Below are 14434 nucleotides of genomic sequence, written 5' to 3'. Positions count from 1 at the left end.
TCCCACCTATCCAGCCCCCAAACCAGGGTGAACTAATGCTTTTGGGTAACAGTATGATTATTATCTTTATTATTATTATCATCAACAACTAACTATATGTCAGGCAGTACTGTGGATTATTTTTTAAAAGTCTTCACAACAGCCCTAGCCAGTTTGGCTCAGTGGATAGAGTGTGGGCCTGGGGACTAAAGGGTCCCGGGTTCGATTCCAGTCAAGGGCACATGCCCAGGTTGTAGGCTCGATCCCAAGTAGGGGGTGTGCAGAAGGCAGCCAATCAGTGATTCACTCTCATCATTGATGTTTCTATCTCTCTCTCCCTCTTCCTTCCTCTCTGAAATCAATAAAAATATTAAAAATTAAAAATAAAAGTCTTCACAACAATTTTCTTCACTGCTACTAAATTTGGTTGATTCCAGTATGCACATTTTTTCACATTTTATCAAAATCTTTATATTAAAATGTCTTAAACTGATAAAGTCTTAGAGTTACTGTTGAGCAGATAGCAATAGTCTTCATTTTTTTCTTGTGTACAAATTTGGTCATAGATGTTAATAACATTACTTAATTGGGTATATTTTTGGTACCACATGCATTGAGTTTAGTTGTAGTTTGAGAGGCTTTCTTCTATTCATTAAAGAGCTCTTAGAGAATTACTTTCATTATCTGTCATGCTACTCTGTTTATATGTATAGTGCTTTCAGCATTGAAAAAAGTGTTTTGAGTATACAGGATGCATACTATACATATTTCCCTCTCTTAACTCTATCAATCAGTCGAAACTTACTTTTTTTATTCTGTGAGGTAGTTAAACTTCTGCTTTATTTTTCTCTTGTCCCTACCCCCATCTCTATAAGCTGTTGACAGGTCTGTGACTGCCAGTCTGAGTGATGCTCGGGATGCCCTAGTGAATGCCGTCATAGACTCTCTCTCAGCTTACCGTTCTTCAGTCCTAAGTAACCACCAGCCCGGACTCATGGTTCCTTTTTCGTTGCGGCTTTTTCCACTCTTTGTGTTGGCTCTCCTTAAACAGGTAAGAGAATCAAAACCAGAAACTACCGCAGTGAAAATGTCAAAGGCAAAATTTTTATCCTGTGATCCCCTAAACAGTGTATATATAACTTTATGCCAGCTAAATTTTCTGACAGCAAGGACCATAGCTCTTAACACTGACAGACCACATTTTGTTTATTATTTACTTCTCTCTTACTATGATTTTTGTCCATGAGGACACAATTTTTATATATTTTTTTAAAATATATTTTATTGATTTTTTACAGAGAGGAAGGGAGAGAGATAGAGAGTTAGAAACATCGATGAGAGAGAAACATCGATCAGCTGCCTCCTGCACACTCCCTACTGGGTATGTGCTCACAACCAAGGTACATGCCCTTGACCGGAATCGAACCCGGGACCCTTGAGCCTGCAGGCTGATGCTCTATCCACTGAGCCAAACTGGTCAGGGCCAATTTTTATATTTTTTGTTCACCACTTTGTCCCAGCACCTACAACAGTTCCTAGTACACAGTAGGCATTCAGTAAGTATTTTTTTGAGTGAATAAATGGAACTTTCCTTCTTCCATTCCCCGTAGTACTCTTTCTTCTTTCCTAGTGACTATTCACTTACCAATTTAAAATATCTTAACATTTAAAAGTCTTTGTTTATTTATAGTCAATGCACTTGTTTTGAGGCATAATTTAATTACTGTTACCTCTCTGCCTCTTTCTACTCCTTTCCATCACTAGGAAAGCTTAAAACGTTACCTCAAAACTTCATTATTCTCCATGAAGCTAATATGCCAGTTAAAAACTCACAATTACTCATTAACTCTATTCTGCTAAGTAGTTGCTCTCATTTGTGTTATTCTTCTTCCTGGTTGATACGTAAGCTTTGTACATTGTTTAATTTCTCTTAACTGTGGGAGAAACAAAGATGGTTAGATACCATTAATCATCACCCTGCATTTATAGAACACTTAGATCTTTGCTTCTTCAAATGTACATTTAGTTTGTCATCTGTAGTATAACTTTATCCTTCTATGGTGACATTTGTTTCTATCTCATTATCACTATGTGGTAGATAGAGTGTTTAGGTCTATTTCACTGATTAGGAAACAGACACCAGAGAGATCAAATTACTTTGCCAAGGTTAGGTAATTAATTTCTGAAGACTTACAGGTGGTGATATAGCCATAATTTAGCCATAGTCACAATATGCGTGACTTGTTAAAAGATATTTTTCAGAAAATAATTAATAGCAAACTTTCTAATTTTCTCTGAAGATATTCTTTTAACAACTGATATTTACAAAGTTTTATATGTATTTTTAAATACTTTTTTTTGGTGGCGGTGGTTTTTTGTTAACAGAAATCATTCCAGACTGGGACAAATGCACGTCTAGATGAACGCATTTTTGCTATGTGTCAAGTGAAAAACCAGCCCTTGGTTTACCTTATGCTCACAACTCATCCCAATTTGTATAGAGTTGACAATCTTTCAGATGAGGTAAGATTACTTCATTTTTTAAGTGGCTTTTATTTGCAGGTTTATAAACCTAATTATATTCAGTACATTGCAGAAATGAGGAAAGGTTTTTTTATTTTTTAAGCTTTTTATTTTATTCCTTTGGTAGGTCTGTGAAAATAAATTTTGGTTTTGGAGACTTCCTGAAAATAGTGCCTTTATTTAAGTTGCCTAAGACAAATCTCCAGAGCAGATCTAAATAAATGAAGAGATTGTCAGATTGACCGGAGAAACCTATGAGTTATTTATTTAAACAAATTGATCTGAAAGGAGTATTCTAAGAATCAAAATAACATCTAAATACTCAGGTCAATGTTTAGTGTAACAGTGTTCTTAAATTAAAGAAAATATATTTATCTGAAGTTGTAACATTTTTGTCCTTGATAGGAAATTTACCTGAGTTAAAGTTCCAAGTATCTAAGTGTTAAATCGTAATCTTTCTTTTGAAAATTGTGATCAAGTTAGGATATATATGTTGGAAGTAATATTTTGGTTAAAACCTTTCAAAGTTTAAAGAAGTTAAGATATCTTGCATATAGAAAGGAGAAATTGCCTATGAAATTTGAGTTAATTTTAGCAAATGAAAACTATTGAGCCAGCCACAGAGGCTCAGTAGTTGAGTGTATGCTGGTTTGTTTGTTTATCCTCACCCCAGGATACTTTTTCCTTTGATTTTCTTTAAAGAGAAAATGGAAGGGAGGGAGGAGTGGGGGAAAGAAAGGGAAATATCAATGTGAGAGAGACACATCAATTGGTTGCCTCGATCAGGACTGGGCATCCAGCCTGCAACTGAGGCATGTGCCTCCCAACTGGGAATCGAACCCACGACCCTTTGGTCTATAGGCCAACACTCTAACCACTGAGAAAAATCAGCCAGGGCTGTTGTAACAAGTGATAAATATTTTGTTATTTTTTTAAATATGAATAATTATATTTAAAAATTTTTGGTCAATTGTGACTCCATATTACCTGTATCTAACAGCTTTATTTTTGTGTTTAATTCCTCAGGGAGCACTCAACATCAATGATCGAACTATACCTCAGCCGCCTATTCTTCAGCTTTCAGTGGAGAAGCTGAGCAGGGATGGAGCTTTTCTCATGGATGCAGGCTCTGTGAGTAGCTGACTGATTCAGATCCTTCTGTCTGCATATTACCATACCTTCATTCCCCTTAATATCTTTCTTCTTGAACAGATTATATGCTATTTAATTTATATATTTTTTTATTAGCCACCTTCTCCCTCCATAGCATCCTTTTATACAAAGCATAAAATGTCTCATCTTGGTAAATATTAATTATTATTAGTTCAGTTGAGGGCTATACAGTATCATTAAACTTACTAATCATTTTGACCTTTTAAAATATACTCAAAGGTAAAGGTAAGTCAACAACTCACTCCTTTTTTTTTTTAATATATTTTTATTGATTTCAGAGTGGAAGGAAGAGGGAGAGATAGAAGAGAATTATTGATCAGCTGCCTCCTGCACGCCCCCCACTGGGGATCGAGCCCACAACCCAGGCATGTGCCCTTGACCGGAATCGAACCTGAGACCCTTTAGTCTGCAGGCTGACGCTCTATCCACCGAGCCAAACAGGCTCAGGCTCACTCCTTTTTTTTATTGTATTTATTGGTGTGACATTGGTTAAAAAAATTATGTTTTCAGATATACAGTTCTACAATATATCATCTGTACAGAGTGGAGCAAAAATAGGCTTACAGTTCATATAGAAAATAATACAATAGTCAATAAAATACAAGAATAAACTGTGGAGAAAAAAAAGAATAAACTGTGTTTTGCGTATTCACAACTGTAAACCTACTTTTACACCACCCTGTATATTGTATCGTGTGTTTACCACCCCAAGTCAAGTCTCCTTCCATCAACATTTATCCCTCCTTTACCCTCTTCTGCCTCCCCCCACTCCTTAACAGCTTACTCTTAGGCTACATCTCAAAATGATTTTCCTCCTATCCCCAGGTACTGATGCTTTGGATTGGAAAGAATTGTGGACAGAATTTTCTCAGCCAAGTTCTAGGAGTTCAAAGCTATGCATCAATTCCACAGACTATGGTAAGACTGTCTTATAGTGATTGGAATAGTCTTTAAAGGGCATTTCAAATGTGGCAAAACATGAATAGCCCATTTTAAAATCATGGCATACTAAATTTTTTTTCCAAAAAAGAAAATATCCCCACAGATTCTCTTCCAATTGAAAATACTCAATTTATGTTTTAAAGGTATTTTTAAAAATGTTTTTATTGATTTCAGAGAGGGAGAAGGACAGAGAGATAGAAACATCAATGATGAGAGAGAATCATCAATCAGCAGCCTCCTGTGCGCCCCCTTCTGGAGATCGAGCTCAAAACCCGGGCTTGTGCCCTGACCGGGAATTAAACTTTGACCTCCCGGTCATGGGTTGACCCTCAACCATTGAGCCACACTGGATGGGCTCAAAGGCATTTTTTAGGTTATTTTGTATCATTGACTTATCTTTTTTAAAAATATTTTTATTGATTTCAGAGAGGAAGGGAGAGGGAGAGATAGAAACATCAATTATAAGAGAGAGAATCATTGATCCGCTGCTTCCTGCACGCCCCCCACTGGAGATTGAGCCCACAACCTGGCATGTGCCCTTGACTGGAATCAAACCCGGGACCCCTCAGTCCGCAGGCTGATGCTCTATCCACTGAGCCAAACCGGCTAGGGCTGACTTATCTTTTTTAAAGAATTTTTCTATTTCTCAATTACAGCTGACATACAATATTACATTAATTTCAGGTGTACAGCATAGTGATTAGACGCTTACATAACTTACAAATTGATCACCCTGATGGCTTATCTATTCTTGTCTGTCTGAGAGTATACTATTTTTTCAGAAAGTAATGAACTTAGTTGATGGCACAGAAACAACAAAAAAGTGTTATGGGCACATAATTTCATTGTTCTTTGGCAGGATTCTTTTAATTGCTGCTTTGGAGTAAGAACTAAGCTAATTGCCATGTAAGCAAATGACTTGTGATCAGTGTCTGTTGGATTACTATTGGTTATTGAAGAGAGTAATAATGGACTGTCACTAGCTCTGTGACCTTGGACAAGTAACTAACAGCCTCATTTGTTGCTCATGGAAGTGTAATTGAGATGATTCATGAGAAAGCATTTGTTAAACTGTATTGCATTTGGATAGTTTTATATTGAAAAGAGATAATTAGCCCTGGCCGGTTTTGCTCAGTGGATAGAGCGGCCTGCGGACTAAAGGGTCCCAGGTTCGATTCCAGTTAAGGGCATGTACTTTGGTTGCGGGCACATTCCCAATAGGGGTGTGCAGGAGGCAGCTGATGGATGTTTCTCTCTCATCGATGTTTCTAACTCTCTATCCCTCTCCCTTCCTCTCTGTAAAAAATCAATAAAATATATTTTTTTAAAAAGAAAAGAAAGAATTATAACATGGTCTTATTTAATGTCATATTTTTTGGTCCCTATCATTTTGTCAGCAACTTTGGAAGATGTGCTTTATGTCAGCATTTTTTCATGTTTATGGTTTAACTCCATTCACAGAAGTTAGTACGAGATTCTTGTATTTAAAAACATGTGAGGATTATAGCTAGGATTAGCACTAGCTTTCAGACTTTGAGTAAAACTACTGGTCTGAATGATTAGATATTTTAATGAGGAGATAAGAAATTGTTGCATCTGTGACAAATGCCTAATGAATCAATTCATTCTAAATGTCATAATAAAATGAAGAGAAGAGTTAGGGTGTTCTTCTACATAAGGGCTAAGCAAAGTATGCCTAAGGGGGTCTGCCACCAATAAAGTATTATTGGAACATAGCTATGTTCATTCACTATGTATTGTCTATGGCAACTTTAATGGAAAAATGGCAGAGTTGAATAGTTGCAATAGAGACTAAATGACCTGCAAACCTAAAGTATGTACTGTCTGGCTCTTCAAGAAGTTTGCCCACCCCTTACAAGGAAATTGTGGTATGCAGAATCTCAGGCCCCTCCCCAGACCTCCTAAATCAATATCTGCAGTTCAGCAAGACCACCAGGTGATTCATATACAGCCGTCCCCCATTTACCTATGGTTTTGCTCTCTGCAATTTCAGTTAGCCACTGTCAAACACGGTCTGAAAATATTAAATAGAAAGTTCCAGAAATACACAATTTATAAGTTTTAAATTGTGTGTTGTTCTGAGTCGTGTGATGAAATCCCACACCATCCCTCTCTGTTGCCAGAGATGTGAATCATCCTTTTTCCAGTGTAACCACACTATACACCACCTGCCCATTAGTCATTTGGCAACTGTATCAATTATCAGATTAACTGTCCAGGTTTCAGAGTGCTTGTGTTCAAGTAGCTCATTATTTTACTTAGTAATGACCCCAAAATGCAAGGGCAGTGATGCTGGAAATTTGGATATGCCAAAAATAGCCGTAAAGTGCTTACTTTAAGTGAAAAGGTATGTATGTATGTATGTATAGGAAAAACATAGGGTTCAGTACTATCCATGATTTCAGGCATCAACTAGAGGTCTTGGAATGTATCTTCCATGGGTGAGGGGGGCACTACTGTACATGATAAAGTTTGAGAATCACTATAGATGATACATTAGATATGATTAGAGTAAGTGGGATAATGTTGGTCTTTGTTTAACAGACAGACCTTCCGGACCTTGATACCCCAGAATCTGCCAGAACAATAGCTTTCATATCTTGGCTTAGAGAACAAAGACCATTTTTCCCAATACTTTATATAATAAGGTAAGTTGAATCTTTCATTTGCTAATATGAACCAGTTTATTTGGCCTTGTAAGTACTTGTTTTGACATATATATATATCCTATTCCTTAAGCAAACCATTTAGAAGAATCTATCTATCCTATATAATAAAACCCTAATATGCAAATCGACTGAATGGCGGAACGACCAGCCAGAAGCCAGGCTCATGGCTGGCGAATGCAGTGGCTGTACGGGGAGCCTCTCCTGCCTCCACGGTAGCACTAAGGACCCGTTGAGGGATGTCCGCCTGCTGGCTTAGGCCCACTCCGCGGGGATCAGGCTCCCTCCTGTCTGGATTGGGCCTGCAAGGATTGGGGCGAAACTGGCTATCCAACATCCCCTGAGGGGGTCCCGGATTGTGAGAGGGCCCAGGCCAGGCTGACGGACTCCACTAGTGCATGAATCCATGCACCGGGCCTCTAGTATAAAAAAAAAGAGTTTCAAACATTACTAAATGATACTTTGTTAGTTATTAATAAAATGTATGTCAAAAGCTTTGTGACAAATCCGGTGTTTATTTTACTATTACATTTTATCTAATGTATATAAATATTTTTCTTTTATTCCTAAGGGATGAGAGTCCAATGAAAGCAAATTTCCTTCAAAACATGGTAGAAGACAGAACAGAATCTGCATTTTCATATTATGAATTCCTCTTGCATATACAACAGCAAGTGAATAAATGAACCAGTGAAGATATTTGACTCAGTTATTTCTAAGGAAAGTCACAATAATGCAGAACACCTGAGAATGTGTAATACCTTCCTTTCTATTAGGTTTGTGGACTGATGTGATGATTATATGTTCTCACTGTGATTTCAACAAACTATAGCAAATAAAGGACCACAGCAGAGAATCAAACATGCAACTCTGAAATACTGTATTTTTCAAATCAAAATATATCTGCATATGATTAGACACCTTTTTTCTTTGCTGCCAATTATGTTTGAGTTGTTATGGATTGAAATAAGATGAGACAATATTGCAGAGGCAAAGTAAATTTTGTAAAATAAAGACTTCTGTGTTCCAAATATATATTTCTCTCTTTTTTTTTTTTTCCTGAATTTTTGGCTGCTACATTTAAAACCTCACAAGACTAAGTGTTGCAGGGAAATTATAAATCCGTTGATAATGATCTTCCTTAAATTAAAAAAAAAATTTTTCATAAGTAAATAGTATATAGAAAGACTAGAATCCATTCCCCCATACCTATTTTTTAACTAAACTAAAACTAGAGTAAACTAACTCTGGTCTAGCTTAAGAAGAAAAAATAACTGTCACGCTTTAAAATCTGTCAGTATTCTCTATACTTGAACAAAATCACCTTGATTTTAAATGAAAACTAAGTCATTTTCTGATTGACTGCAAAAGACTTGGACACACTATCTTCTGCAGTGGAAAGAATCTGAGCTGTCTTCATTAAATACGTGGGGACTGGCAATGATAGTAGGGAGATGATCCTTTGAGTGGGTTTTGTTTGTCTGCTCTGTGAAATGTAATAAAGGTGTTATAATTGGTGAAATGAATATGAATGAAATCAAAGTATTCTTAAATGCTGTCTCAAATGCATCAGGATCATTTTTCTAAGGAGTTTAATAATTAAATTGAAAGCCGCTCATAAGATGTTTATTCTTGGATAGTAAACCTTATTAAAGCATGAATGCTGCTGTTTGATTTGATGGATATTAAGATTACACATAACCAGTATATTGAAGTTTAAGAGAAACTTGATTTCTGAACATGCTCAAGAGACTGTTTTTTTGATTCAGCCAGATAAATACTATAGTCAAAACCATTAAGTGAATTTTGTTTACAAATAGGTAAATTATACATTTGTATATTTAAAGTGCTGTGATAGAATATCTTAAAAGAGTTTGGCCCAGTTTTCCCAATTCATCTTGTCTTGTATGAACTTCTTAAAGACGTTCATGTGTAATACTTGATGAAAAGATTTTTGTTTCTTTGTTTTAATGGGTTAGAAAAATGTGTTTACAATCTTGGTCTCATATGATCACCAATACAATAATAACTATCAGGTTTACAGCAATATGAGCTGACTTTAACTGAGTTGTTTTGGGATAGGGAAGAAGCAAGTCCCACTAGAGTATACACTACTGTTTATCAGCCGGACAAGAATAATTGTTTGTGTTTTATAAAGATATCATCTCCCTTAAGCAGTGTTATAGTTTATTTTCAGTATGCAAGTGGTACATTGAACTGGAAATATTTTTGAAAGCTGCTTCATTTATTAGGAAGCAATTTTCAAAGTGTAGCAAATTAAAATAAATTTATATTTTCCCTCTTTTAAAGAAACTGAGTCATTATTATGCACTGATGTTTCTTAACTAAAATTCTCTTCTTAATGTGAATTTTAAATGTTGATATTTGTAAGTCCTTTCTTAATTATTGTAAAGAATCTTACAGAGGGAAAAGTTTGTGCTCCTAGGGACAATAATCTTTCTTGTGCCTCACTTTATCCCTAAGTGGGTATGGCTGTTGTTACTACTACATGCTTTGTTAATATATTTCACAAATTTGCTTTTCAAAATTTACTTTAAAAACTTATTTTAGATATTGTGTAACATGTGCAATCTAGAATAATTTTATAATAGTCAAGTCATAAAAAACGTAACTTTAGTTAGGATTCACATTATTTGTTCTCTGGAAAATGAGGCAATGATTGAACCTTTTGGAGATATTGATAATTAAGAATTATTTTTTGCAATATTGAACATGGTGGGGGTGTTTTTTTGTTTTTTTTGTTTTGCAGTAGGGCACTTATCTCATCTTGTATTTTTTATGTAAAGCAACTAATATTTACACTATGCCATATTTTTTTTATCATAGTTGTAAATTATGAAAGATCCTTGAATTTTCTACAGATCTACAACTACTAAAGTGACAAAGGGCAATCTTGGTATTTAAATCTGAGCATGGCAATTATACCATAAAAAAGTACTCTATTTTTCTAATTTCTAGGATTTTTAAAATAACATTTCTGTAAGTCTGACATTAATATTCACTCAAGCTGTACCATTTATTTTAGTTTGCATATATTTCATTGTTTTAATTTAATGTATTGTCTAATAGACTGTTTTATAATAATTAGAATAAAAGATTTATTCTAATCAAAGATGCAAAACAGCTATTATCTAGGGGACCACCAAATGTGATTTCAAGATTTTGTTAACTATTACAAATATAATCCTTATATAGAAATTTTAATTTTGTAAAGTAGTGTATAATATTGTAACATTAAATTCTTGTTCTCAAATTCAAATATGTGTTATCTTCAACGTGCTGTGTTAAATCTTGTTTCTCTAAAATGTTAGAGACAAGATTTGTCTTCCTTTTTACAGTTTGTAATTTTCACTGTTTTATTCCTGTAAAAAAAAAAAGTCATTTGTAACCCATGCAATCGTTTGAACTGTGCTAATTTAATCAATTTGGCTATTCAATAAAGTTAATTGAAAGAGCTTACATATAGTGACTAGTTATTTAAAGTAATTTGAATAATTTGTCAGTCACCGAGTAGTGCTATGTTGTGCATCAAAGTTAGTGGAAAACTATTGCTGAAGATGTTTTAAATTTAAGTCACTGTCTGGGAGGTTATAAACCAAATTCTTGATGCTCCTCAAGGTAGCTAATTGAAAGGTTTTTTTTCCTATTCTAAATACTACTCCATTTGACTTCTGGATCCTGTTGTTACTAATAAGCTGCTTACTGCCAAATGTTGTTTGAGGATAATGTTAGCTTTTAATACTTTTCTTTTATTCTTTTTTTTTAACAAGAGACATATACAGCTTTATTTAATAATCTGTAAAAAGACGTCCTCCAGCAGAGTGGCGCATTCCCTATCTTGGCAGAAAGCGAATACTGCGACGAGAAAGCCCCTTCCTAAGATTTGGAATTGTGTCGCCCTTTGTTTTCATCTCGATGCTCTCGATAGCTGGGCCCTGACTGTGTGGCAGCTGGTTTCACCCTCCACCCAGCGATACTCACACAGTACTAGACTGAACACAGTGTTACCTGGACAGGCTGCCCTTACAGACTGACCCCTTCCCTCCTACAAAAGAGAGTTCACAGAATTAAGAATCTTCCTGAGAAATGAGTCCTATCTCAACTTCACTTAGCTTCCATTAAATTTGCTGCAAAAAAAGGCTATACTTATTAAATAGGATATTATGTTAGTGCCAGTTCCTCTTCCCACTGCCATTTCCTCACCACCTACATAATTTTCAGGCCATCCCTCTCCCTTTTTGGAGGATGGAGAGTGTTTCGCCATCTCTCCATCACAGGCTGGAGGCATTGCTTGCAGATGTCTGGTAGTAGTATCAGACAGTTTTGCTCCAGCAGAATGAATGCCTGGCATTTTGTTTCCAACCTTCCTGTTTAATAGAGTCCAATACTTTAGCCATGCCCACTCCTTGGGAACTACTCCATGTTGCACCAGAACCTCATTATTCATGGGCTTCTAACAGTACATATCCCCCCTTTATTTATAGAATAGTGTATGAAAATTCACGTGGACAGGAGAAGGTCGCTGGGCACCCTGCCTGCTTCTCTGTGTAATAGGCTCCCTTCTACTGGTCATAATCAGTCAAGAGTCCAAACAGTGATTATGATCTTCCACATTCCTCAGAGCTGCTCTCTTCAGAAGTCACCTTGCAAATCTTGTGGACCAATTTGGAACCAAAAGAGAATGTAGTAACCTACCCCATCTAGAAAGCTGTTCTGTATATTTCCCCTAAAAACACCATTGAAAATGCAAAAAAACCTGTAATAATCTGAACAATAAAGATTTAATTTAAAAAAAGATTATAAGAACAATATATTCTGAAAAGAAAATGCAAAAAAAAAGGTCCCTTTTTTGTTTGTTTTCTTGTTTTGCAGAAGCTCTACAAGAAAGCATGTCTAAAACCACAGATCTATGCACACACAAACACAGACACACGTGCTCACACACATATGTCAGGATACAAGTATCTTATCAGATATGTAGTTGAGAAAGCATGGAGAAAAGCTGGCAAGAGAAGATATGGAGATTTGATCAGTTAAAGATGTTGGACTGTTACAGTAATGGCATGGAAGTGGTTCCTGGTACATACAAAAAGGGGCGTGGGCAGGCAGAGAATGATAAATCCAGGATACCAGAGAGAAAGAGTCAGTGGTCATGCAGGAGTAAAGATAGATGCCGGTTTGCTGGAAATGTTATATTGTGGAGTGGTCATTTGAGGAGGATGGACTTGCATGGTCCAAGGAAGGAGCATCTGCTTAGCAGGACACCTCCATGGTCTGGTGTCTGTCCAGGACAGAGGTCCTCAAACTTTTTAAACAGGGGGCCAGTTCACTGTCCCTCAGACATTCCACACATGCGCACTGCGGGCCCAGGAGGAGTCGGCTGCTAAGCAGGACAGGCAGCGGCGGCCAAAACACCCGGCCAGATAAATGTTTTCGGCGGGCCGCATGTGGCCCACGGGCCGTAGTTTGAGGACCCCTGGTCCAGAACATCAGGGGACTCAGAGGATTCTTGAGTTCCATCTGACTGATTGCTGGTGACAGACTAGCTGAAGGCACTTTCTCCAGAGCTGATACTACTTGAGGTTGAGTGGGTTCATGATCAGACGAGCCAGGTCATGCTGGCAGATGGTATGCAAAAAGTACTTGAAGGCCTCAGTGAGCTTCCCGGGCTGAACTACTTGGGGCAGTACACCACAGTCTGCCATCTTTAGCAAAGTTGTATTTATAGGATTCAGGCGAGAATTGCATTCAACCACAGCCTCAAGTACGGGTGAACTGTCCCCTACCACCAATAAAGTGGAACACTTTAAAGTCTTTGATTTGTTATCATTTTGGCCCAGCATGGGTCTTTCAATCTCCAGGTCTCTGCGTCCGTTATAAGAACACAGGAAGATGCCCAGCCGGTGTGGCTCAGTGGTTGAGCATCGACCTATGAACCAGGAGGTCACAGGTTCGATTCCTGGTCAGGGTACATGCCGGGGTTGCAGGCTCAATCCCCAGTAACGGGGCATGCAGGAGGCAACCAATCCATGGTTCTCTCTTATCATGGCTATTTCTGTCTCTCCCTCTCCCTTCCTCTCTGAAATCAATAAAAAGATATTAAAAAAAAAAAAAAGAACACAGGAAGAGCTGTAGGTTTTCTTGGTTGATATCTTGGGCAATATGGAGTCTGTAGGTTTGAATCAGGTCCAGGTTGGCCTGCAACTCTTCCTGCCCAAAGTGATGAGCCAAAATAATGTCCACAACATTGGTTGTCAAGCCTGAGATTTTGAAAGCTGCCCAGTCAATCCAGCCTTTAGCACAAGGGTCAACGTTAATGAGCACAAGGCCTTCCACAAGCTCTGGATAATTGAGTGTAAATTTGCTGAGGATGTAAGCTCCAGCTCCAACTCCAATCCCAATGATGCTCTTCACACTTGAGTAAGAACAGGAGGAAGCATTTCAGCGAGCTCATCCACTGTGGGGTACTGGTACCCTGTTGGGAAAGAGGGTGCACCTTCCTGTTGGCCTGGGGCATCCACATGACAGACAGCAAAGTGCTGAGTGATCTCTTGCATATCTTCAAAGTTAAAGAACGCATTGAAGCAGGATTTATGATTGAGGCCAATGTCATGATATGTCAGGATAACTGGTCTGTTTCCCTTCGGTAGGCCACTTATAGTGACGTGCACCATGCCATGAGGAGTTTCTATATCATGTTCCTGACAGTCAAAGTCCTGGAAGTTTCGTGTACCATTCTTATCATTTAGAAGTTGGTTTGATCTCTGTGAGTTAAACATCCTGAAGTTCATCCATGAGGAAGATGAAAGTAGAGGATTCTCAGAAATAAACCAGTAACTCTTTCGACACAAAGGTTTACAAGATGGGCCATCTTCAAGTAAACAGGATAGTACCAGAGTTAAAAGACTTGACAGCCTCAAAAATTGTAGCCCTGGCTGGTGTTGCTCAGTTGGTTGAGCATCGTCCCATGCATCAAAAGGTTGCTGGTTCGATTCCTGGTCAGGGCACAGGGTTTCTGGCTTGATCCTTGGTTGGGGGCGTAGAGGAGGCAGTCTATAGATGGTCAGCTCTCGCATTGATGTTTCTCTTCCTCCCTCTCCCTCTCTCTC

The 14434-nt window shown here is 37.5% G+C and overlaps 1 protein-coding gene and 1 pseudogene across 4 annotated transcripts in view; one reads left to right on the top strand and one right to left on the bottom strand.

The window, feature by feature from the left end:
* The window catches only part of SEC24A (SEC24 homolog A, COPII coat complex component), a 71024-nt gene extending 62557 nt beyond the window's left edge, over positions 1 to 8467 (top strand). For 3 of the 4 annotated variants that reach the window (XM_036312957.1, XM_036312958.1, XM_036312960.1), the window contains 6 exons: positions 855 to 1030; positions 2365 to 2502; positions 3529 to 3633; positions 4501 to 4593; positions 7183 to 7286; positions 7876 to 8467. In XM_036312957.1, the coding sequence (XP_036168850.1) occupies positions 855 to 1030; positions 2365 to 2502; positions 3529 to 3633; positions 4501 to 4593; positions 7183 to 7286; positions 7876 to 7990 (731 nt within the window). In that variant the 3' untranslated portion in view covers positions 7991 to 8467. The remainder of the gene's footprint in view (positions 1 to 854; positions 1031 to 2364; positions 2503 to 3528; positions 3634 to 4500; positions 4594 to 7182; positions 7287 to 7875) is intronic. The other variant, XM_036312959.1, reaches the window with a different exon arrangement.
* A 4111-nt stretch (positions 8468 to 12578) lies between these two features.
* Positions 12579 to 14120, bottom strand: LOC118658410 (annotated as a pseudogene).
* Between the last annotated feature and the right edge of the window lie 314 nt (positions 14121 to 14434).

The sequence above is a fragment of the Myotis myotis genome, unplaced genomic scaffold (genome assembly GCF_014108235.1).
Source record: "Myotis myotis isolate mMyoMyo1 unplaced genomic scaffold, mMyoMyo1.p scaffold_m19_p_6, whole genome shotgun sequence".
Lineage (NCBI taxonomy): Eukaryota > Metazoa > Chordata > Mammalia > Chiroptera > Vespertilionidae > Myotis > Myotis myotis.
Note: the sequence above shows the minus strand (reverse complement) of the source record. Positions and strands in the feature narration are given on the sequence as shown.